This window comes from Falco peregrinus, chromosome 1 (assembly GCF_023634155.1).
Source record: "Falco peregrinus isolate bFalPer1 chromosome 1, bFalPer1.pri, whole genome shotgun sequence".
Classification (NCBI taxonomy): domain Eukaryota; kingdom Metazoa; phylum Chordata; class Aves; order Falconiformes; family Falconidae; genus Falco; species Falco peregrinus.
In genome coordinates this window covers 96,778,653-96,801,225 of record NC_073721.1, presented here as the reverse complement: position 1 = coordinate 96,801,225, position 22,573 = coordinate 96,778,653, and the positions used below count along the sequence as shown (strand labels likewise).

Sequence of the window (22,573 nt, the reverse complement as noted above, 5' to 3'; positions counted from 1 at the left end):
GTTGACATAAAATTAAGTGAACTTGTGTCTCCTTTGATGTAATACCACCGCCAGCACTCACTCTTTACACCATCACCCCTTGTATCATACTGAACTGTTCATTCTGTATCTAGAACCAACAGCAAAATAACTTGAATGGCTTTGGATATATTTTTTTTTTAAGACAACATTTATTACAGATACATTCTTCTGTAGCAGAACTTAATTGGCAGACAGCAACTGCTTGTTCTATGATCTGAGAATTTCAGTGAAACAGAACAGTGAAGTTATTCTCAAACTTAATCTCATTGGGAAGTGCTGCCAATTAGGAAAAGCAAAGGTAGGTAGTACTTCTCTACCAACAGGATAGTACTGGTTTATTTTCTCCTTTGAACTCCATTCTCTGGTACTGTGTATCAGTATTACAGATATTAACTCATTATGAATTTAAGTCTAAGCTTGTCTCCTGCTGATTATTACATGTATCAATTTCTGTCTCAGAAGCAGCCTCCACTACCAGAGGTACTGTTAATTGTCAGCCTGTTCCTGTAAGTGAAGTTCTGGCAGTGAATGCAAGACTGCTTCTTGAACAGTGCAGTGCTTCATAGCTGACTACAACAGACTACAACAAAAATCTTTTAACTTTGTAGTTTCTTGGAGGCTGGAAGGAGAACACTGTTGTCCTCATCATCATCACCCCCCAGCACTCAACAAGCAGCTCAACAAGTCTAGACTGACCAGAAGGTTCCCTTCTGTCTCCCAAAGATGCACCTTCCCAACTGCTTTGCATGTACCTTTGGCACAATGCACAGCTGCTTCCTGATCAGAATGATAGAAAACAGAGTTAGAACTCCAAGGAATCCCCTAGTCCATACCACAAGGCTTGATCTAGTCCATCTATGACATTTGTTCTGGTTCGTCTGGAAAATCCAGGCCTCACCACCTCATTTCAACATTTTCAGTTAACACTCTCCCCATGCACACAGCAAGGGAGATTCAGGTCAAAGTCAGTCTCCTGGACTCCTGCCAAATCTACCAAAGAACCTAAACAACCTAGTTCCTTTTCTTTTCCACAGCAGGCGCATGTGCTACAAGATTTGATTCCCATCTGATCTATCTTTCTTTCTGAAAACATTTTAAGAAGTTGCAGCAGCAAACTGAAACACCCTGCAGAAGAGTTTTTGTTACTATAATAACTATAGCAATGAGTAACTCTGAGTAAGCAAAGGGCTTCCATCCTTTGGGTAGCAAAAGGCACTGATCCAAGACCTTTGGTTTATGCAACCTTGGAGGAAGTCCCGAATGAAAGACAGTTCCACCTCAAACTCTGCTGGCTAAGACATCTCTATAGGCATAAATGCTTCCTAATCTCTACCAGCAGCACAGCTTAATAAAGCTGTCTGCCTGCAGAGAAAAAAAATCCAAACCACTCAATTCCAAAGCCCCAAATAGTCTCATGTCTTTCCCCAACTAAGAGCAATGTTTTTGCATCTGTGAACTTGATTATCCCTGAAAAAGGTATGGTAGTTAACTGTGGCTATAATCAGCTGCTGCTTTTTTTTTTTTTTTTTAAGAGATAAGTGTGTGTTCTTACAACTTCCATCTGTGAGGCCATTTTACTCTCATAAGACACTTTAGGAAGTACTCCCTTCTCCAGTACTTCTGGAATACTCATTGGCACAGCGATCAATGCTGTGCATTCACCACAAGCATCCTCTTCCCCAGCACCAAATTTCAGCACTGCCTGCCTAGTTTACTGCTACGTGTACAGTTCTAGAGCTTTCATAAGAGGTTGCAGTGCTTCACTGAAATGCAGTCTGATCTGATAACTATAAGGATTATCAGGCACATTTTTCAAAGGAGGCCAATTTACATCACTGGGTAGTGAGTAAGGGTTTGTTGGATTTTTTTAGCTACCCTTCAAAAGTTGCTCCTAATAGCTCCTGCTACCACTAGGAACCTAGCAGTCAGCTTGACCTAGACACCATGGAAAAACAACTTCAGAGGCACCTACAATAGATTAGATAGGCTAGAACCTACTTCCCTCCTTCACTAGGTATACAAATTAACTAGAACCTTATCTAATGAAAACACCACAAGAAATCATATGTGAAGCAGCTGGGGTTCTCCAGGGTAACCTTACTTCTCCCTTGGTGTTCTGAACAGAACTGGTTGCTCTTCTGGTTCACAGGGAGAAAGACTATTTCTGGCTGCTATACCCCCCTCAGCAATGTAAGGATCTGGTACGCTACAGTACAGATTAGAATAGTTCAAAAAGTGGCCTGTGAATTACTCTGCACACGCCCCCCACTGTCAGCAGGACTAGCCCACTAGTATAAGAACTGTAACATAATAGTTAAAAAAAGAAATAAATAGGTTTTTTTAGGGAGAATATTTATAGAAAATACGGCTGACTAATCCTCATGCATGCTTATCCTGCATAATATAGGCAATTCAAGAATATACACCTGCTCTATATTAACTCCATCCTATACAAAAAGTTAAAGTATGGTATTGGCTGGCAAATACCAAATCTGTTGTGCCAGAATTGCTTTTAGTCAGCTTTATTTACACTACACATCCAGTTTCATTCAAAATTCCCAAACCTCTCTGCTATTTTGATACTCCCCTCCTCACTGACGTAGAGGGAAAAAAAAAATACAGAGCAAGAAAATATAGAAGTAGCAAAAGCAACCAGTCTTAAAGTGAGGAGCAGGAGAAGCTGGGGCTTTATGAATAACTACTTGTAACAAAGATGACAGAGGTCCAATCAGGAACAGTTTTGGCACTCGTGTAAACTAGCTGATATTACTTTTGGGGTGGGAGAAACTTATCACAGAGGCTTCTTGTAACTCCTTGACCATATTTTTCTTAGCAAGCACTTTGCTACTTGCCCCAGATTATTCTGGAAATTAATTTGTTACTTCTGCTTTTGTGAAATCAAAGACAGCAGACCCTTGCCACCACTTTCGAAAGTTTCTGTAGAAGTTTCAACTGGCATTGCAATGTCATTTTAATTAAAGAAATCAAAGATCTTCAATTGCACATGTTAATGACAATGTGGAAATAGGTATTTCGCAAGGCAGTAATGCAGGGCATTTGCTGTACAGGCTTCTGCAAGACCACTATATAAGGAGCACAAGTGTTTGATTAAAAGCCAATACTCTGGAAGAGCCTAAAGGAGCATGCTGATGCAGATTACTAGAGCATCATGGTAAGTATCAATTAAAGTAGTCAAATAACCTGACAGTTCCAAACAACTTCATAGCTGAAAACCTATATAGGCAGCCCAGTTAAGCACTACAGCCAGAAAAAGGATATAATCTCACTTAAAACACAGATTTCTTAGAAGCTATCCATAACCATGATACTACTGGGGGAAAAAGAAAAAAAAAAAAAAACAGCTACACGAAAAACCCCACCAAAACCTCATATTTAGCTTACTGTTATACCAACTCCAATACAAGTAATATGCCAGAAGAGCATTAGAATGCAAGGGGTTTTCATTTTAGAGAGCCATGGGTAAGGAATGCTGTTCTTTCACATAATGATTTCTTTAACAATCCTTATATCCAACATTCTGCTGCTCCCCCCAGCATTCATTTAACAAGGAGGCAATTTTATTCAGTGCTTTGAGCCCATCTCCAAAGCTGTCAACTAAAAACTATTCACCACTGCGTAAAACCAACAATGATAGTGCACAGCAAAATACAGGGTATAAATTAATCAACTTCATTTCAAAGGATGCTTTTTATCCTAGCTAAAAAAGCATAAGAGGTGGGCAAAGCACCATGTCTAGAGAATCCGCTTTCCAGCCCTAAATCTCTCATGCCATAGAGGAAATGCTATTCCTCTGAGAACTATCTATAAGCTAGCCAAATGCCACTGAAATTGTTAGATACGGCATTTTGTTAAACTAAATACAAACACGATAGAAAGTGAGATCTAGCTTTTACTGCATTCAAAACAAGTCAGAAAAACACAAAATCCCTTTCAAAGGGAAGTACTATGCACAGCTGGGTTTTGATGCAAGAGAGAAAGAAATGAAGGAGGAAGGCTGTTTATCCAAAACACCATAGACTTAGGATCCACACACTCTGGAAACAATTTACAATCCCCGATCAAAAAAAGGCTGCTAGTTTCAAAATGAAGATAAACTAGACTTCACATAATGCAAGGGGACAAGAGCTCAAAACACACCTGCCCTGACATCCCAAACATGCTCCCAACCTATTTGTGCTTCACACATACTTGAAGGTGCACAAGCAAGCTGTTCAAATTTTAGTCTGAGGCATGAACAGTAAGAACACCGTATTTCATCTGAGACTTCATTACATTAAACATTATGGAGAAACTACATTTGAGTCAAAGGACCATTTGGCCCATTTTAAAAAAAAAAAAAGAAGAAAGCACAATCCAGACAATTCATTTTTTAAGCAATCAAATGCTTCCCCTAAAACACTATCAAGGACTATTTGACAGTTCACATTTTTGTAAGAAAAAGTGACAGCTTTCTTATAACTTCAGTTATTCTCCAAATACAAGTAGTTGTAATATCATTTTTGTGATTCCACATACAGGAAGTTCCAGGATGTCTGTTACTTATAGCTTTTTCAAACCCTCAGGCATGACAAGATTCTTCTTAGGTTAGCTCCTGTATCATTTAGCACAGAAGAGAGAAAATTTGCATCCATTTTGTGAATATAGGTGATCTCACAGGCAGTGTACTGAATAGAAAGCGAAGCACTCAGCTACTGTATCTGACCTGCAACGTGTCAAATCCTATCAATTTTAACATTCCTTTTAGTTACCCAGATGCCCTTACAAACACCCTGTTCAATCCCAACTGCTTAACAGAATCCCAAATGTTTGCCTTGGAAGCAGAAAATAAAGAATTGGCTTTCCTTCTTCATAGCACTTGCAAGCATTACTGGCTTTCTGAATGCAGCAGCTTCCTTAATATCACTGGTGCTGCTGCATCATCATCAACGGCTACAGCAGCACAAGCAGTCCAAGGCAAGACAATCAACCACACAGCCTGCTCCAAGCAGATTTAGAGCAGGTAAGTGAAGAGAAAACCCAAAGAATTACCTTTCTACCTTCTGCTGCCCAGCAAGTTCTAGAGGTTGAAGTTTCCAGATGGAGGTTATTTTAGAGGGCAGCTGCACTACAACCTAGCAGATGCACCAATCTAGCTGAGCATAATTCTGTGGTTACGTTTAGCATGTAGTATTCAGCTTGGGTTCCTTAAAAGCGTTCCTGTTTTTAATTCTTACTCTCCAAACAATATAAAAAAGAATGAGCATTCTGAGGTAGATATAGAAATAAAACCAGTGGGACATAAAGAACACACAGACAAGCCTGGAAGAACTGCACAGCTCTGGAAGTCTGGAGAGCACCATGAAGCAACACAGCATAACACCTAGAACAGCCAGCAAGGAAGCTAAGCAGTACCTGTTCTTTGGTAACAAGCATGTTATGTGCCCCAAAAACCCATACAGGCTAAGTTATTCTTCACACCCAGTTTTAAAGAGCTACCTGAAACCTACCAGATCAGGGTGTTTAAGTACACAAGTATCACAGCACAGCTGAAGCTGTGGGTTTGTTGTTGTTGGTTGGTCATTTGTTTTTTTTTAAAAAAAAGGTCTTAATAAACCAGAAATTAACAGTGCAGCAATGCAGAGAACTAGACTTCAATATATCTTCTTCAGACTTAAACCACACTGACAACTCACTAATTCACAGCAACCTTGGGTGTTTGCTTTTATCACAATCTGTAACAAAGTTAATCAGACACCTCTAGCCAGCAAAAGAACTTGCAAGGTTATGAAATGTTTACTGATCAGCAAAACCAATTCTAATGTATATAGCTTTATGAAAAAACATTTCAGTTTCACACTTCTACCCACAGAATTTTGAGATTTTTCTTCCCTTAAGAGGGCTTCCCAAAACATTACATCAAATAAACATTGACACTTCACACGTCTCAGAACACCAACACAAATATTCAAGAATTATAAGGTATCTGCATGCACCTACTAAGAATGAATCAGTCACAGAAGTGGTGCATTCCTAATGCTTTTCATGTCTGAATTCTCAGAAATTCTGATCTCTAGAAGAATCTAATAGGCAGCTTCTTGCAGCAACTGCTGGAACAAGAGCTTTTGCACTACTGCTGTCTCTAGATGGGAAGGCACATTACTTTCACTGATGCAGAAAGACATGGTTTTATGCAAAATAACTATGCAAGACTGTTTATATACAGACGTAGCCACTGAAACCCTAAAGCCACGCGGAAGGCTCTTACAGTGGCTAAGTTTCTTAAACGACAAAAAATTTCACTTTGCTTATTTGCAGCGCTAATGCAGCCTGCCTACTTCTGATTAAATACTCTACAAATTAAAGTTTCATAGATTTTGCATTTATACATTCCAACAGATATTAAGTAATGCACACAAGTGGCACAATGGTTTGTAGAAGAGAAAACAAGTTTAAAACCACATGCAGTTATCCCTCAAATTTTTTCCTTTGAAAATCCAACTCTTTTTCTTAGCCAAAACCCACAAAGACAGTCAGTATACTATTACTATTTTTGTTCACCAACTTTCAAAAAACAAGCCATCCTATATGTTTCTCTATTTATCTAGATTTCTTTGATTTTAAAGGATGCCCTATGGAGCAAACCAGACCAAGAAAACAGAGGATCTGTTCAAATCAATGTTTCCAAAAGTACAGGCTATAATTCCAAACAGTATTACAGGACTCAGAAGTAGCACTTGCAAGCCAAATGGAAATTCAGCTGTAGAAATAAAGCTCATGAGCCCAAGAGTGAAATTGGAAGTGGATTCCCCAGCAAAGCACGTCCGAGAAAACTAGTTCAGAGACACAGAAATCAAATAATTGGTTACAGCTGGCTGCCTGAAGAGATTCTCTTTTGCCCTCAAGTTTTTATACCTGGCATCACTTTCTATAAGGGCATCTCGGCCATGATACACTGTTTTTAACTGAATAGGGGAGCAGTACAATGCCAAGGAATTCTGCATCCTACTCCATTGCCAGTGCAGGAGGATACGCAAGTACAGACATTAACTTATTTTTATGAGGGTTTTGCAGATACCCAAATTCTTACCTCTCTTCCCTCACTCAGCTAAAGATACTGCATATGCATTTTAGAAAATAAAGACCACATTCCCTCACTACTCTGCCAATACTCTGGCATTATACCTATATCTGTAAGTCTCCCACAACTGTTTTACTTTCATCTTACAGCCCTATTAAAAACAGAAGAAAGAGCTATAGCATTTGCTTCTACCATGTAGAAATCTTTCAGGCAAGAGATGCCATTGCTCTACCTCCAACAGAGGATAAGATCAATGTACAGAAACACTCATCCCCCATCAGCCTGTTTCAGTATCTTTGCCTGTAAAACTCCAAAGTAAATCTTATGGAACTGCCCATTATAACGGAACGAGCCTGAAGTCCACTAGAGAGGCATTCACATCTGGACAAATCCCAAACTTCTCCTTTCAGAGTTTTGGCCAAGGACAAAAATCCTCTACTAGGCTATTTTACAACCATGTGGAAAGGGAAGCTTTTCACATCCAGAAAATTTAACATTTATATGAAGTAACACAGAATAGTCATCTTAGTTCTGAACTGAGCTTGTACATGAGAGGCAAAAGTGTGAGGCTGCTGAACTACACAGGACATTATTTGCAATTCCCCAAACAAAAGTTTCAGGCTGTGTTCAAACTGCCTCCAAAAAGCTGGTTGTCCAAGAAAAGCAGACAGTTGGGGTTATTCTTCAGGGACACCTTTTTCTACTGAAGAATCAGAGATGAACTGATACAAAGCAGAAGTACGTACCACCACAAGACCTATGTTCTATACTGAGTTCCTCATGAAGTACACTTACTTAAGGCTCTTCTAGTACCCCAATAAACAACCAGAAAATTTTTGATCCCAAGGCACTGTCCTGACTTGTATACACAACACAACGAACATTTACTATACTGAAGTTTTCTTCAAACACACCTATGACAGACCTTACGGTGTGGCCCAGGCTGCCCTAGGGATTACAACACTTCTACAGCCAAACCCCTTCCCATTGTTACCTGCAGTGCCAGAACATGTGTCCATTCCCATTCCAAGGCAACATCCCACCATTACTGCAGGCAGTAGAGGTGAAGCAATAGCAGTGACATAGAAAACAACCGAAACCCAAGGAGTTTCATAAGTCAGAGAACCAAAGCATGATTTCCCCTGGGTATGTCTTGCAGTTGGATTCCTTCTTTGTCTACTGAGGTGACAGCTCCAATTGAAGGTTTTCTTCAGAGGTGAGAATTGTAGTCACATGGATTCCCTGATGTCTAACAAGGCGGGGGTGTGTGGGGCTCATTCATCTTACAGGCTCTTCTCAATAGAGCTCAAACAGCATTGGGAGGCTTTGGAATAAAAATCAGTGACATACTTCATTGCTAGTTACAGACTACAACCTCACCTGTCACTACATCTTTCAGGAAATCACAGCATATTCATCAGAGGCAGATGGAAAATTACTGGAATAGGGACCCAACAGTGCCAACAGAATTGAGGATGCAGTGTCCTCCTGCAAGAAGGTTGCCTAGACAGCCAGGAGCAGTAACTACCTCAGACATCTGCCCCTACCCAATGTCTGCCCTTTACAGCTTCAAAGAGGCATCAGATCTTTAAACAGTTTATCCCACATCACTTAAATACAAGCAGTTCTAGAGGTTACAAGGAGTTACCATGTTTGAAACAGGTTTTATGCCAAGACAAACTACACATCTGAACAGTCATTACCCAGACTTTTGTTCTTCGAAAGCAAAGAAAGATAAAACCAGCAACAAATAATAGGAAGCTAAAAGGTCCTGTCAAATTCTGTTTGCTATACCACCTTCTGTATTTTGACAACAGCTGTCACACTCTGCATAGGTCTGTACATCAAATAAAGCTCCTCTTCCTTCAAAAATGGGCAACACCACATGTAAAACCTAGGAGCGGAAGGAGGAAGAAAATTAAAAGTTTAGAATAACCCTAGCCAGACCAATCTTTAGACTTAGTAATGAATATAGGTGGGAAGTTACCTTCACCAAATAAACAAGACTCACATCAGCTTCACTTAGTTCATGCACAAGAAAATGGTGCAGGTGGGAGGGATCACTTCACACATCTGGTTTTAATGAACAAGTTGTCTTCACAAATTAATACACTTATTTTCTGTACATTAAAGGGCACCAATTATCCACAAATGTTTCTTTCAGTTTAATTCAACTAAGCATTTTGCTCTAGACTTATGCATGACAAACTCATCTTTAATGCACTTCTCTAACTCTACATAGCACAAAATATCACACTTTTACCACCTGACAGTCTTAACAAATTTCATCAGTTCACAAAACTGAGACAGCTGTTTTTTCTCAACTGCCATCTCTGCCCAAAACTTACAAATCAGCCCATACTCCTGCTTTGGGTCTGAATAGAGTCTGCAACTGGAATGCAGCCAACCCCAAATCCAGTTCCTTCCTTCCTGCCTGCACTGGCTACAAAATGCCCAGAGGAGAAAGAGTAAATCACTTTTGCCACAGAAAGATCTGCTTACCCTTTAACAAAGTATTATTTTACAATTGCTCTCTCTACGCTGAGAGTTTTGCAGTAGGTAAAGCTTTAATATAAACCGGTCTCCTCCAAGGTGTTTAAGGTGCAAACTAGTAATATATGATCAGAGGCCCATTCCTGAATTCAGTTGGAAGTCACATTGCACATGATAAACTAGGAGAGTACACTGAGCTTGACTTAGACCCTGTTACTCACTTAGACCCTAGCTTTGCTTACAGAGGGAATTGTACTTTATATTTTGTATTCTTTCTGCATCCTTACATGGAAAGGTATTTGCTATATTATACTAGCCTTTGCATGTTGGAAACAAAACTTGAGTGCTATATATCTAGTTTTATTGCAAGTACTGCAGCTGGAAGTGTGATTGCGCAACCATAGAGATAAGGCACAGCTGAGCCAGCAACATAACAGTAGTATTTTGTGCTCAAACATTGGAAGTAAGGCACAAAACAAAAGTCAGAAGTTAAAGCTCTTTTGCCCTTAAGCAAGCAGACTGTGAAAATACAGGGGGTGGGGGGGGTGGGTGGGGGTGGGGACAGGACAGGGGACAGAACAGAAGAAAAGGCTTATTTATCTTTCAAAGGGAAAAGGAGGGACATATTTAGAGCTTTTGGGAAAACTCCGTCAAAGTCTGTAAATGGATGCAGAGGGTCACAACCAAAAAGGGTTATTTAAAAAATGCTTTTGCCATTGTGAAAAACATTGCAGTGCACATCCCTAAAAATAAATGAGTAGCTTGCAGACTCTCTACCCTTGCACCTTCAGCAAGACATCTTATCTAAGGAAAAAAAATCTCAGCGCAGTCAGTAAGACTAAAGCATTGCAGCTTCCACAGACCCTGCCCACAGAGACAGTTCCTGTAACCTCTAGGACCACCAGTACCATCCCAAGGGCAACTGGCATGCCAGTGGTGTTTAAAGGAGTCTCTCATGTTTCAGACTTTTCATTAGTCCAGTAAACACCAGTTAAAGACAAAAGAGGAGTAAAAAACAATGCAAGACTGATCCATTTGGCTATTGCCAAACTTCCTTCTCCAGATTTAGCTCTGATGGAAGAGGTTACTCGGCTGCTCATGTCAACTAAAGCTTGCCTCCTGACAGACCTGCCCTAAGACCATTTTTTTTCCATTCGCCTAACTTGCTGCTAGTTTTTTGGAAAAACCCAGAGGTACTAAGAGCCCATTTAATTAAATCTTCTGGCAGAATCAGATTAGGGAACAGTCTTCCAAAGAAATCTTATCTCCACTGCTATTCTGCCAGAGGGAGTAGGGACCTGCAGCAAGACACTAACTTCTTCCCATCACACACACAGCTCTTGAATAGGACCTCTGCCCACAGCTTACGACAAATGGCCACCCACACACACGAATTCAAAACTCACTCCCTGATGCACTGGGAAACTATTCCAGAAAATTTTAAGATTCAGAAAGTAATTCAATGCAGGCTTTACACATCTGTTAACAGAAAGATTAGGACAACTACATGGTAATGATGCCTATCTGGTCTGAAAGATACCTCTCCAATACCAAAATGATTTTTGAGTCTAAGCACTGAACTTCACAGCTGTCTGCTCTCAGAGGTCAAGCATGGAATAGGAGGAAGGCAAACTGGAAGTACAGCAACGTTTTGGTTTATTAGTCAGCATTCCACAGAACACAGCCATCTGTGAGACCGAGACCTTGTCACAGGATGTGCAGGGAAGCAGGAACCGTGCAGCTCTTCCTATCTTTCAGCAGCTCAGTGTTTCCTGTGAAAGAAGGACATACACACACTACTCCTGTTTCAAAGGCCATTACTACTCCACCATTACTAAATCAGACCTCAACAACCAAAATAAAGCCACCCTGTTACACACGAAGAAATACAGCTGTGCTTATATCTAAGTTTCAGCCCATTAACTTCTGTGTCTAGACTAAACAGTTTTTTTCAATCTTCCTAAAGGCACGTGCGAGACAGTTTGCACATTTGGTCTCCAGTTTATATGCAATACACAAGAGGAGAGTTAAGCTTTTATATGCTTCAATTTGTTCAGTTTACTTTCATACAGTAATTAATTGTCTTCACACTCAGTACCACTTTGTCTTCATCCATGACACTCACATGCCTTAAGAGGATACACCTCAGATCTGAAGCCTATCTGTTTGCAGTTTGAAGAATAAAACTGTTTCATGACAGTTTGAGCTTACTGGATTCAGAAATAAAGACAGCAAAAACATTTGAGGGCAAAGAGTAATTTAAAAGCCTACTAAATGCATCAGTACAGTTGAATATGAAGATTGCCTTCCAAAAGCCTTTATCAGTTAGAGAGAAAGATTATGCCAACATCTCTCCCTTGTCCTCAATTCCTTGAATGTAAAGAGGAAAAATGAAAAGTTTACAACAATGGGGATCAGTTAACATTGCAATACTCAAGAAGACCATAATGCTTCCTGACCTTCTCCTTTTTAACTTACTATGTGCCAGCTCTATAGAAATTTTCTTGCCTGTCCCCATTCCTTTGGGGAGGCAGTGTAGTAACTGACATTTCACGTTAGTATTTGTCTCACAGTGCAACTCGCTGTTTTCATCTAATACAAGTAGTTGCTACACTGTAATGTAGCTATATCGTAGTTAGCATAAGCAATATGACAGCTAAACATTAGGTCTTTATTGCCAAACACTTCATAAGGGCACGTGTGGCCTTCACACCATTCCCTAGCATAGCAAGCTTTCCAGGCTTCGGAATAGATTAGGAACAGTCCCATATCTAGTTCATCCCCAGTGAAGCACACTAGTTTTACCTACAGTGAGGTCAGGATATGCATCATGCCTAACTCAAGTACAGAAGATGATATTGTCAAGTTTACCTAAAGTAAATCACTTCCCAAAGCAGAAAACAGAGCTTGCTTACTTTCCCTCCCTACAAAGGAAATAAATTGCTATTGACAGAAGCATGCCTAATAGGTCCTTCAGCAATCGGCACCTTCATATCATGCCTAATCAAATTGAGTTCTTCTTAAAACCACTTAGCTTTTAATACAACAAGCTCTTCAGCATTGTAGATTATGTCTGTACCCATTTTCACAACTGCTGTTCATAATTTCTTTCATCTATATGACATGTCTGTTGTGACATAGAGAAAAGCTTTTAGCTGAATTACTCTCTTCACCATGAGCTAATAACTGCTGCTACCATGAAGCTGCACGCACACTTCTGACTGACCTCACAGGACTTCATATCCTGGCCTTGGAAGAGTTGAACAAAACTTCACTGCAAAACAGCTGATGCCTGCTATTCTTCGGAACAGGAGTTATACTAATCAGAACAAAAGAAAGCTACATCTAGACAATGCAAGTCCAGTGTCACCTTGATCACGTATCATTTATAACTCAATCATACTAAACCACCACATCCTCCTGCCACACAGCACCTCAGTAAAAAGTTTTCACAGAGTGCATGTTTATATTGAAATTGTTGAAGCTTTGCTGTGCGAAGATTTCCTGCAAGGACTGGCTTCTTGTATCTTAAGCTCTATTAACTCTACCCGAGAAGTGACGTTCGTGGGAAGGGCAGTCAGTCAAACCCAAAGACTGGTTGCCTTTACTTCTGAACTCCCAGCACCATGCTGCCTACTCAGATGCTAAGAAAACCCCACAAACAGCTTACTGCCTGCTACTCTTTCCCTCCCCCAATCTTTGTCTATAATCGTATAGCCAGAAGTGCACCCATTATACAGGCATCCACAATACACAGAGACCCAGCGAGAGACTACTTGCACAGCACCTCATATTACAAAGTTAAATGTAGAAGCTGCCACAGAAGAGGCACACCTGGTCATCCAGAGAGGATGCACAATGGTGCACCACAGATGAAGAGCTGGGACAGCACTGCTCCAGCTATTCTCCAGCCTTCAGAGCACACTAATCTGCTGCATTGGAAGCCCCTGCTGTCTTGCCTGTACTATTTGCTTACTATGAGGACCGAGACCTACTCTAGGCCACTGAGTAACAGGACTAAAACAGTCTAATCCCAGATGTTACTTACAGTTTGCCAGAGAACTTACAAATTGGTCCCCCAAAGTACACAAACAATGCTCTGATCTCAAGATTCTGTACTAACTTGCATAAAGCTACATCAGTAGACATCAAAAGAACAAGGGAAAGGTAAGGGAGGCATAAAATTCTGAACTGCATCTTGTCAAGAGGGAAACAAGTCATCTAAAAGGAAAGTGGGACCCTTCAACATGGTATTAGCATATGCAGGTTACAAAAGTGAAGAATGCAAGGACACCATTTAGTGATGTATTTATGAAACAAACAAAATGAGAAGCTTTGCCTTGCAAGTCTGGAAGCAGGCATGTTCTCTATGCCAGCAAACCCATTCCTGTACCTCAATGTTTCAGCTTGTGACAAGTCACATGCAAGCTTTTCAGTGGTGACCTTGGGACAGAGTAAGAATAAACATAAGGATATTTGTTGATAAAAGGAAAAGCATCCTCAACACAAATGAGATTTAGGGTATCAAACGGTGCAAGCGGAACAGGATTTGACAGCACAAAGTATCCAAAGAAACCAACTAGAGTTTCTGCTTCAAGCTGGGAGCTCAGACCGAATCCTCCTCTACTTCACTTGCCTTGCAGACCACAGGATAAATAAGCCACAAGTATGACAGTGCAGAATAACAACTCTAGATGACATCATGAAACATGCCTTTTTGTGCACTAAGACTGCAACTATACAACATGCTAGAGGAGACATCCTTGGAAAGTTTCATACCCATACTAGTCACAGATACTAAAGGCAAATTCAGAACCAAAGCATGTTGCAGACAATACCAACAAGAAAAACACCACAAGATAAAGGCTGGTTCAGCCTACCTGAACAGGTGTCGCCTACAGACACATCTATAGTATTTTGCCAACAGTTGTAAAACTTCTTTGCCAGCACGCTGAACTAATAAACCCTACCACCAGCAAGGCACAATGGCTCAGGCTGAGTGCCATACTACACTCACACAGCTTCTCATTAGCTTAGAGTATAGGAAAAGAAGGTTTGCATCTTCCCAAAGTATCAAGTTCATACGTGCTACCACTACTGAGGAATAAGGACTGAGCAATTTAGAGAGTAGCATTAGCTCCATAATAAATGAATACAAAACAGCCATAATTTAGTTTGAACTGGATAATAAAAAGTTCCTGGCTTCTTAGGAAAAAATCTGTTCTCAAGCAACCTTGTAATCACAGTTGAAAAACAGCCTGCTGTTAAGATGGAGCATGAAATAGCTTAAGCAAGATGCTGCTTTCAGCAACAAAAAACAAATCTTAATAGCCTAGAAAGTAATTTCTAAGTTTGCACACATATTTTAAAGTAGAACCAAGTGGACTTTCATGGTATCTACTCATTTATAAATTTCAGCTGAAAATGGAAAACTATTGCATCCCTGATTCTGCCAAGACAGGAAAGGAGCAATGGGAAAGAAGCAGCTATTTGGTTCTACATGAGAAGTGCACCAGTGAAAGACAACGAAGTCTTACGTCTGTCAGACTTGTTTACTCAGAGTAAACACTTATTTCCATCTTTTAAGGGAAAAAAAAAATAATAAGTCTTCCACTTTGACATGTGTGACCTACTGCCTGTACATGCCAAGGGGATTACAGTTTAACTTCCAGAATGCACTCAGTTTCCTTTTTATAACAACCATTAAACACACAGATGTTTGATGGTCTAATTTGCTTCAACAAATACAAATTTTAGCTTCTAGAGTTTGAAGTTTCTGCTCTCTGATTTTACATCAGTATCGAGATGCTGTGAATAAAGCCTACAGCTGGATACAAACCTGCACTCTGAGAAAGTCAGAAGTACTCCAAGGAATAGGATAGTCACAGAGAAGAGACTCTAGTATGTTTTCTCTGTTAGCTTAAGCAGAGCAAAACCTTTGCTCTATCCAGTTATACACAGGCTTCCACTGAAAAATCCACGAATCTTTCCTCAAATACAATCCTTTCTACTACTTTTTTTCCTCCATTGCAGTTAATGTTCTATTGAGACACAATACTTCTGGTGTATGATTAATCCAGTTGCAAGCTCTCAACTGGCACTGATCACGTTCTTAATATGCGGCATGTAAGATCCATCATAAACTAAACACAAAACATAAAGGTCTCCAAGAAGCCACTGTCAAAATCAAATAAAAAAATAAATCAGTTTCTCCAGAACAGCAGCCTTCCAGCTATGACAGTTGAAGCAAATTATTCTCTCTGAGAATCATGACCTTGAACATATTTAACGGGTGGCTACCATTATTTGCTATGAACACTCCTTTAAATGAAGCCTAAATAAGGCTCAAAAGTAGAACACAAGTCACCTAAGCAGTTTCACCAATTTATCTAAACCATGTAGTGCAAAAAGTTATAGAATCATGAAACAAAGCTTCAGCTTGATATCAAACAGCAAATCCATGTAAGTTCAGCGTTAAGTCCCCAGTTTAATGCCATAGCCAGGATGAGCCTCCCTCTGCCTTCAGTCCATAAACAGCAGCAAACAGCTACCAGAGGCAAGCAGAGATACCATATTGTGCATGCATTCGTCAACACCACTGGAAAACTGCATCAGCTTCTTCCTGGACTGCACAGCAAGAGATTAACAAAAGAGTTCCGTGAAAAGCCAAACAGGTGGAGTTAAAAACCAGAAGGGTGCTTAAAAGTAGGAAACACTTCAGGAACTTTCTTTAGCTTGTCAAGGAGGTAGTGGTTAAGGAGCAACTTTCATCAGTCACTAAAAGCCTGTATGAGAAACAGGAGTATATATGGAGGTCCTTTCAGATTAACACAAAAAGACATGTTCCAAATCTAAATTTGATCCAAGTACAAATCGATCCATCACAACAACTTGCCCAAAATTACCATAGAATTTATCACACTGTAAACATCGATGAGAAATTTATTCTATTTTTTAAAAAAAGTTAAATTTAAGCAGACCTACAGCCAGCCTGTTTATTCAAGGATGCCCAATAGTCCACATTAAACAAAGTTTACGTAACAACGTATAGTGGCTCCTTCGGGCACTGTAGTTAACTTGAAGTTAACCAATTCATTTATTTTAATTGTTAACTAGGGAAAACTTATACATAAAATGTTGAGAGCGATTTCATAGTGACCACTATAACAACACTGAGCAATAGCCCTTAAGAGTTTTGTCTAGATTGGGAAAAAAAAAATAGATTTTGCAGAACCCATTAAGTCTGTAACACAAGTCTTTCCCAGCTGAGGATGCGCCAGGCTGCACCTCCTTGCTAACAAGTAGCTAACGGAACTCTTTGGTTAGTAAGAAATATGGCACATGCACATACCTATTGAAAACCCCATCTGAAACTCCCCAGAATCGGTTGCCATACATCACACTGAAAGTGTTTAATGCCAGGTACAAAATCCTCTCCCTCCTATAAAACTCAGCCATTGACTAAAATGTAATGCTACTTCAGTATTTGTGCTTCAACTTACACAATTTTAATCAAGAGACTTTTCCGCGAAGTTAAAGCTGCCCGTTGATACCATACAGTCCCAAAGGATGTTAATTTCTGCCCCCAACCAAGAGTTTACTTTAAATTACATAACATATTTAAATGTTGAAAAAACCCAGTGTCATTTTATGGTGTTCCATATGAACACATCTAACCGGATTTGTTTTCTCCCAAAAGCCACATTTATGTATTGATGATTACTGCAGGCTTGAACTACATATAAATCAAGACATAAGAGAAGCTTCCATTAATGTACAATTCCATGGTATAACATGGGTTGGACTTGATGATCTTGAAGGTCTCTTTGTAGAATCATTTAGGTTGGAAGAAAGATTTAACAGCACCAGCCTTCAGTGAAGGCTGCCCCATGCAGCCAGGGACCAAGCACCCAAAATAAAGCCACGCTGGCCTGAATACCATTACACCAGAATGAATTCTTCAGAGCACACTTCAAAGCTGGGGGAAAAGGGGGTACTGGGAGGAGGGGGACAGGACATAGACCTCAAGATGCTAACCAGATACCAGACAAGTCAAGCAAAGGTTACTGACAAACAACGTACTAATACCATGACACCCTATTCAGGTACTCATACTGTATTCTGTATCTCCTTGAAAACTCCCTCCAGCCCCACTTTCCAAGAAATACATAATGGGCCATTACTTTGACGGGACTTCAAAAAAACCTTTTTGTTTCGCCTCAAAAAAAAAATTAGAATATGAATGTTTCTGCTTCACCAAAGAAATCCATAGCCTTTTGTGAACAGATGATGCTAGGAGCAGATGTACGCAAGCAGATTCACAATCAAGCAGATGATCTCTTCTTTACCAGCCATCTTGACCTGGCTGGCTTGATTTACATAAACTGTTTTTATTCACAACAATATTGATTATGTAAACCTTGACAAAAACTTAACCAAACACACACTGCCATACCACTGACAGAAAATACGTAACACACTGCTGGGAGAAGGTTATTAGAAATAAATTTGCTGCAATGACTGACTTCAATTGCCTTAGGCTTTACCCTCTGATCACATTCATGCGCAGACAAGCAGTCACAACTACTGCAGGACAACACAGGAACATGTTCTAGTGTGGTAGAACACCTTCAACCCTACTTTAAGGCAGAATAAGCGCAAAAGATAACGTTTTGTCATCTCAAAAACAGGACTCTCAGCAGTTTGCCAGGTATGCCAATCCCTTTGTTTATCATTCTTTTCACCACCTAATTTAAAGTCTCACAGCTCAAGACAGAAGTTGTTCATCAACATCACAATCAATGTGGTTTTTTTTCTAAACCATGCAGTGTCTCAAGACAACTTTTTTAAAAAAATTACCTAGCCATGAGGTCACTATCAATTTTAATCAGGCAGTTGTAACAAGAGCTGTGACACTACACTTCTGCTGATCCACAGGTCTGTGTCACTATGGAGAGAAGAGCAGATTTACATTGTCTAATTTAAATGGAACTCCAGATTACAAGATTTTAATACAAAAGAGGTATTAAGAATTTTTTTTTAGAATACTGAACAGATGCTTAAGCTGTTCCAAGAGTTCCTAGTCACAAATGTTGAGTCATCAAAGAGAGAGATGTTTGTATTATTTATGGCACTACATAAAACATTTAACATATCTCTGATAGAAAATGCAGTGATCAACTCCTAAAGTGTCAAATGGATCTTAAAACCCCAACCTTCAGTCCAAAAATGGAAAGTGTAGCTACTGAAGTCATGACATTTCCTGGACTGCTTCCATCATATCTACCTATTTCTACATTACATCTACCCAGCACGTTGTGTTGGTAAACTGTGACATGCCCTATTGTTCCAGTGCAGCTTAGAGAGACATCCTGACCAGAGATTCAGCTGCCCGCTTGCAGACTTGTTCATAGCTGTACTACAAGGGCAAGAGGGTTTGTTTGCTTTTTTAGTACATGTAGCACCCAGAAGATACAACTTTAGTAGTTTAAGGGAACAGCTGATACTCAAATAAAAAATAAACTCAGTCATGTAAAGTTTACTTAAGTTTTATTGGCATGTTTCAACACACAGCAGTGAAGATCAAGACCTCTGGCAGAACCGATAAGCTGAGATCAATGCATTTCCATATTAAAGGGAAAGCACACCAGACTTTGCTAGGTTAAGATCAGAGCCAAAACATTTCATACTTCTGTACTTTCAACTGCTGCTAAAAATAGTGAAGCAACAGAAAGGAAAATGCTTCCAGCTGTGCGCAAAAAGCCTCTGCAGCACAACATCAATTTATGCTCTCTAATTTAATTAAAGATTCAACATCATACTATGACTTTATTGCCAGAGACAGTGTGGCACAGCTGAGGTTACCCTCCATTTCCACAACTGAAACAGTAAGAACATTTCTTTATTAAATCTAGTTTGATATGGATATTTCTCCCAAATCAAGTTAGTCCACTTAAATTCAAATCTTTCAAATGCCAGCTATGCCACCTTCATGGCAATAGCTGTATTTTATTCCACAGTAACTGTATCTTGACCTAAACTTATGATAAAAAATATTTAGCATCCCTTAAGGAAAAAAGATACACCACTGGACACACGAGCACCCAGTGTTGACTGCTCTTTTTATCTACTCCCAGAGATTAAAACAGTTATTCTGCAGAGGTAAACACATGCCCTACGAAATTACTTCACCAGAACAAAAATAAAATCCCTAAAAAACCAGAGTAAGGTTGTCTACGACCTTGCAGCAAATATGTAACAGATTCTGGGGGAGGCTGAATAACGCACCAAGGCTGTAACTGTTCCGCTTCACAGCTGGCTCAAAACCTTCCTATTGTATTTGTTACTAAAAATTATTCCATTAACCATATGTTTCTACATACTAAACTATCAAAATTAAGCATCTCTTCCAAGGTTCACAAGGGCTCTCAGCAAGCACGGCTTCAACGCCTCTCCCTCATCTGCTTCGACGGTGCTCAGCAGAAAGGCTTCGAGCTTTAACAGCAGGGCAAGAACATAATACCAAGCGGATTACTTTAAGATCCGTATCAAGCTGAGAAAATAAATATTTCCACTACGAATCTGAATACAAGTGCTTCACCCTCCCCCCCCCCCCCCAAAGTCATCTCCCCTGCAGTCTGCCAGGAGGACGCCGGCTCTCGCAGCGAGGGGAGAAGCCGCCAGGGAGAGCTCAGCGAGCGGCTGCGCCCAGGGACGGCGGCTCCCGGCACCTGCGAGCGGCACCGCCGCGGAGGGAGGTGTGTTGGGGGGCCGGGGCTCCCCCGCGGCCTCGCCCGGCAGCTCGCGCCCCTCCCCACTCCCGCACAAAGTTTCTTCCCAGCGCGCCGCGCCGTCCCCGCGGTCCCGGTGCCCGACAGCCCGCCGCCGGCCCTCCCTCTGCCCCCGGAGCCGTGGCGGCGGGGCCGAGCCGCACTCGTACCGCAGGGCAGAGCTGCTGGCGGCGGCGGCGGGCGGCCGCCCCCCGGTCGCGGGGTGGGGGGCGACGCGACACTAAGGCCGCCCCGTGCGCTCGGCCCGGGGAAAGGCGGGAAGCGGCGCCCCCCGCCCCCCTCCGGGGGTCTCGCCCCTCCGAGCGTTACCTCAGCGGGGAGCCGCGGCCGGCGCTGAGGGGACGGGCCCCCCCCGCCGCTTCCCCCCGCCCCAGGACGGGCCCCGCTGCTGCCGCGCTCCCCTCCGGCGCCCCTCCACAGCGCTCACCCCAGCACCACCAGCTCCCCGTACTTGACGGGCTCCTTGTTAGGCGCGCAGTGCTCCTCCTGGCTGGGGGAAAACATGGGGCCGCCGCTAGGTCTCCCGCCGCTGCAGTCCCACCCGCCGCGGGGGCGAGTGCCGAGCGGGCTCCGCGCTGCGACCCGCACTGAGCCGGCGGCCGCCCGACAACGGCCACTACACCGGGGGGGCGGGGGGAGGAGTGCCGAGGGGGACGTACCAACCCGCCGCGGCAGGGGGTGGGAGGAGCAAAGCGGCGCCTTCCTACCCACCCTCCCGCTCCCATTCACCGCCTTTGGAGGGGGCGCGCCGGCGCTCCGCCCCCTTCTTCTCACCCTCCCCCCCCCCCTACCGCCGGCAAGTGGTACGGCCTAGCTGTGTTATGTAAACATAGAGTAAAGGGGACGGGGCTGCTCTTAAAGGGGCCGCGCTCCGGCGGGCGCAGCGGCGGGGGGAGCGGGGGGGGGCGGGCGCAGCGGCGGGGGCTCCAGGCCGCTGCCTGACCGCGGGATAGGGGGGGTTTCTAGATTACCTGACCGCGTGGGGGTGTCCTGGATTCCAGATCACCTAGGGGACTGGATCGCTGTGTGGGGCTCTAGCTCGCCTCTCTTTAGACCCACACCTGCCTGGAGGCCTGAGGTTCTAGATCACCTGGGCGTCTGGGTCACTGCCTGTCTAGAGCAGGGGTTCCAGATCACCTCACGGTTCTGCGTCATCTCCAGGGGCTGCAGGCCACCTCCTGCCCAGGAGGCCACTTCCCTGTGAGATCACCTCCCTGTGGCTCTGGATAGCTGTGGTACTCCGGGTGTCCCCCCGCGGCAGCTCCTAAGTCAGCTCCTGCCCCAGCAGGAACAGGGCTCCAGACCCACCACCCGCCTCCTGCACCTTCCCCGCCATCTCCAGCACGTCGATGTCCAGCCATGGGGCCGCCATCAGCTTCTGTGCTTGTGGCTGAGGAATGGCTGCTCTCCCAGCTCTCATCCCTCGGTGAGGAAGGAGCTACGAGCCCACCATCCAGCCTCTTTTCTTTGGTGTCTTCTGAGGGTGCAGGAACACCCCCACCCCCACCAGCCTTTGCTCTTCAGGCAGAGCTTTGCAAACCCAGCGCTTGTCAATGCTCTGACTTATCTCTCCAGGCACGACCACCATCCCCAGCATCTCCGATCTGCTTCAAAGCTGGGCCGGGCTGCCTTTATTCCTTAAAAACCTTCTTTTCCAAACAAAAAATCCCCACATTGTAAGTCATTCTGTCAAAAAACTGGTGGGCAGGCAGGCGTCTGGGACACATGCGTATCCACCAAGACCTTGTGCAATCCAAAACGGGGCTAAAAAGGCATAGGTTTAGCATAGGCTAAAGCCCCAAACACCAAACTTTCTGCAGTGACTTCCAAAGACTTTCCCCCCGCCCCAGCCCACCACTGCCCCAGCACCTCCCCACCATGCCCTTTGCTCAGAGCTTAATTCCCTTTCTCCTCAGCACCCAACATAAGCAGGAAAACCTAACAAAGATTAGCTCGACATCGATTCACGTTGAGGATGGAAATTCTCATTAGCTGCTCTTTGAAGTCTCCAGCCTGGGAGCCCGTTAACGAAGACAAAAGTAATTGCAGTGGCTGCCACGCTGCTCCTGGCCTTCAGCAAAAAGCTTCCCCCGGGCCGGCACGTTCAGGCTCAGGATCGAGTTCTTCTTCTGCCGAAAGCTTTCCCTCTGCCTGAAATTGTATTTAGCTATTAATTTTCCCGGTAATGTTA

General features: G+C 42.6%; 1 protein-coding gene across 2 annotated transcripts in view; it reads right to left on the bottom strand.

Moving 5' to 3' along the window:
• PELI2 (pellino E3 ubiquitin protein ligase family member 2) overlaps nucleotides 1-21,009 on the bottom strand; it is a 74,577-nt gene extending 53,568 nt beyond the window's left edge. The window contains exon 1 of one of the 2 annotated variants that reach the window (XM_055813590.1): nucleotides 20,810-21,009. In XM_055813590.1, the coding sequence (XP_055669565.1) occupies nucleotides 20,810-20,886 (77 nt within the window). In that variant the 5' untranslated portion in view covers nucleotides 20,887-21,009. The remainder of the gene's footprint in view (nucleotides 1-20,809) is intronic. The other variant, XM_055813595.1, reaches the window with a different exon arrangement.
• Between the last annotated feature and the right edge of the window lie 1,564 nt (nucleotides 21,010-22,573).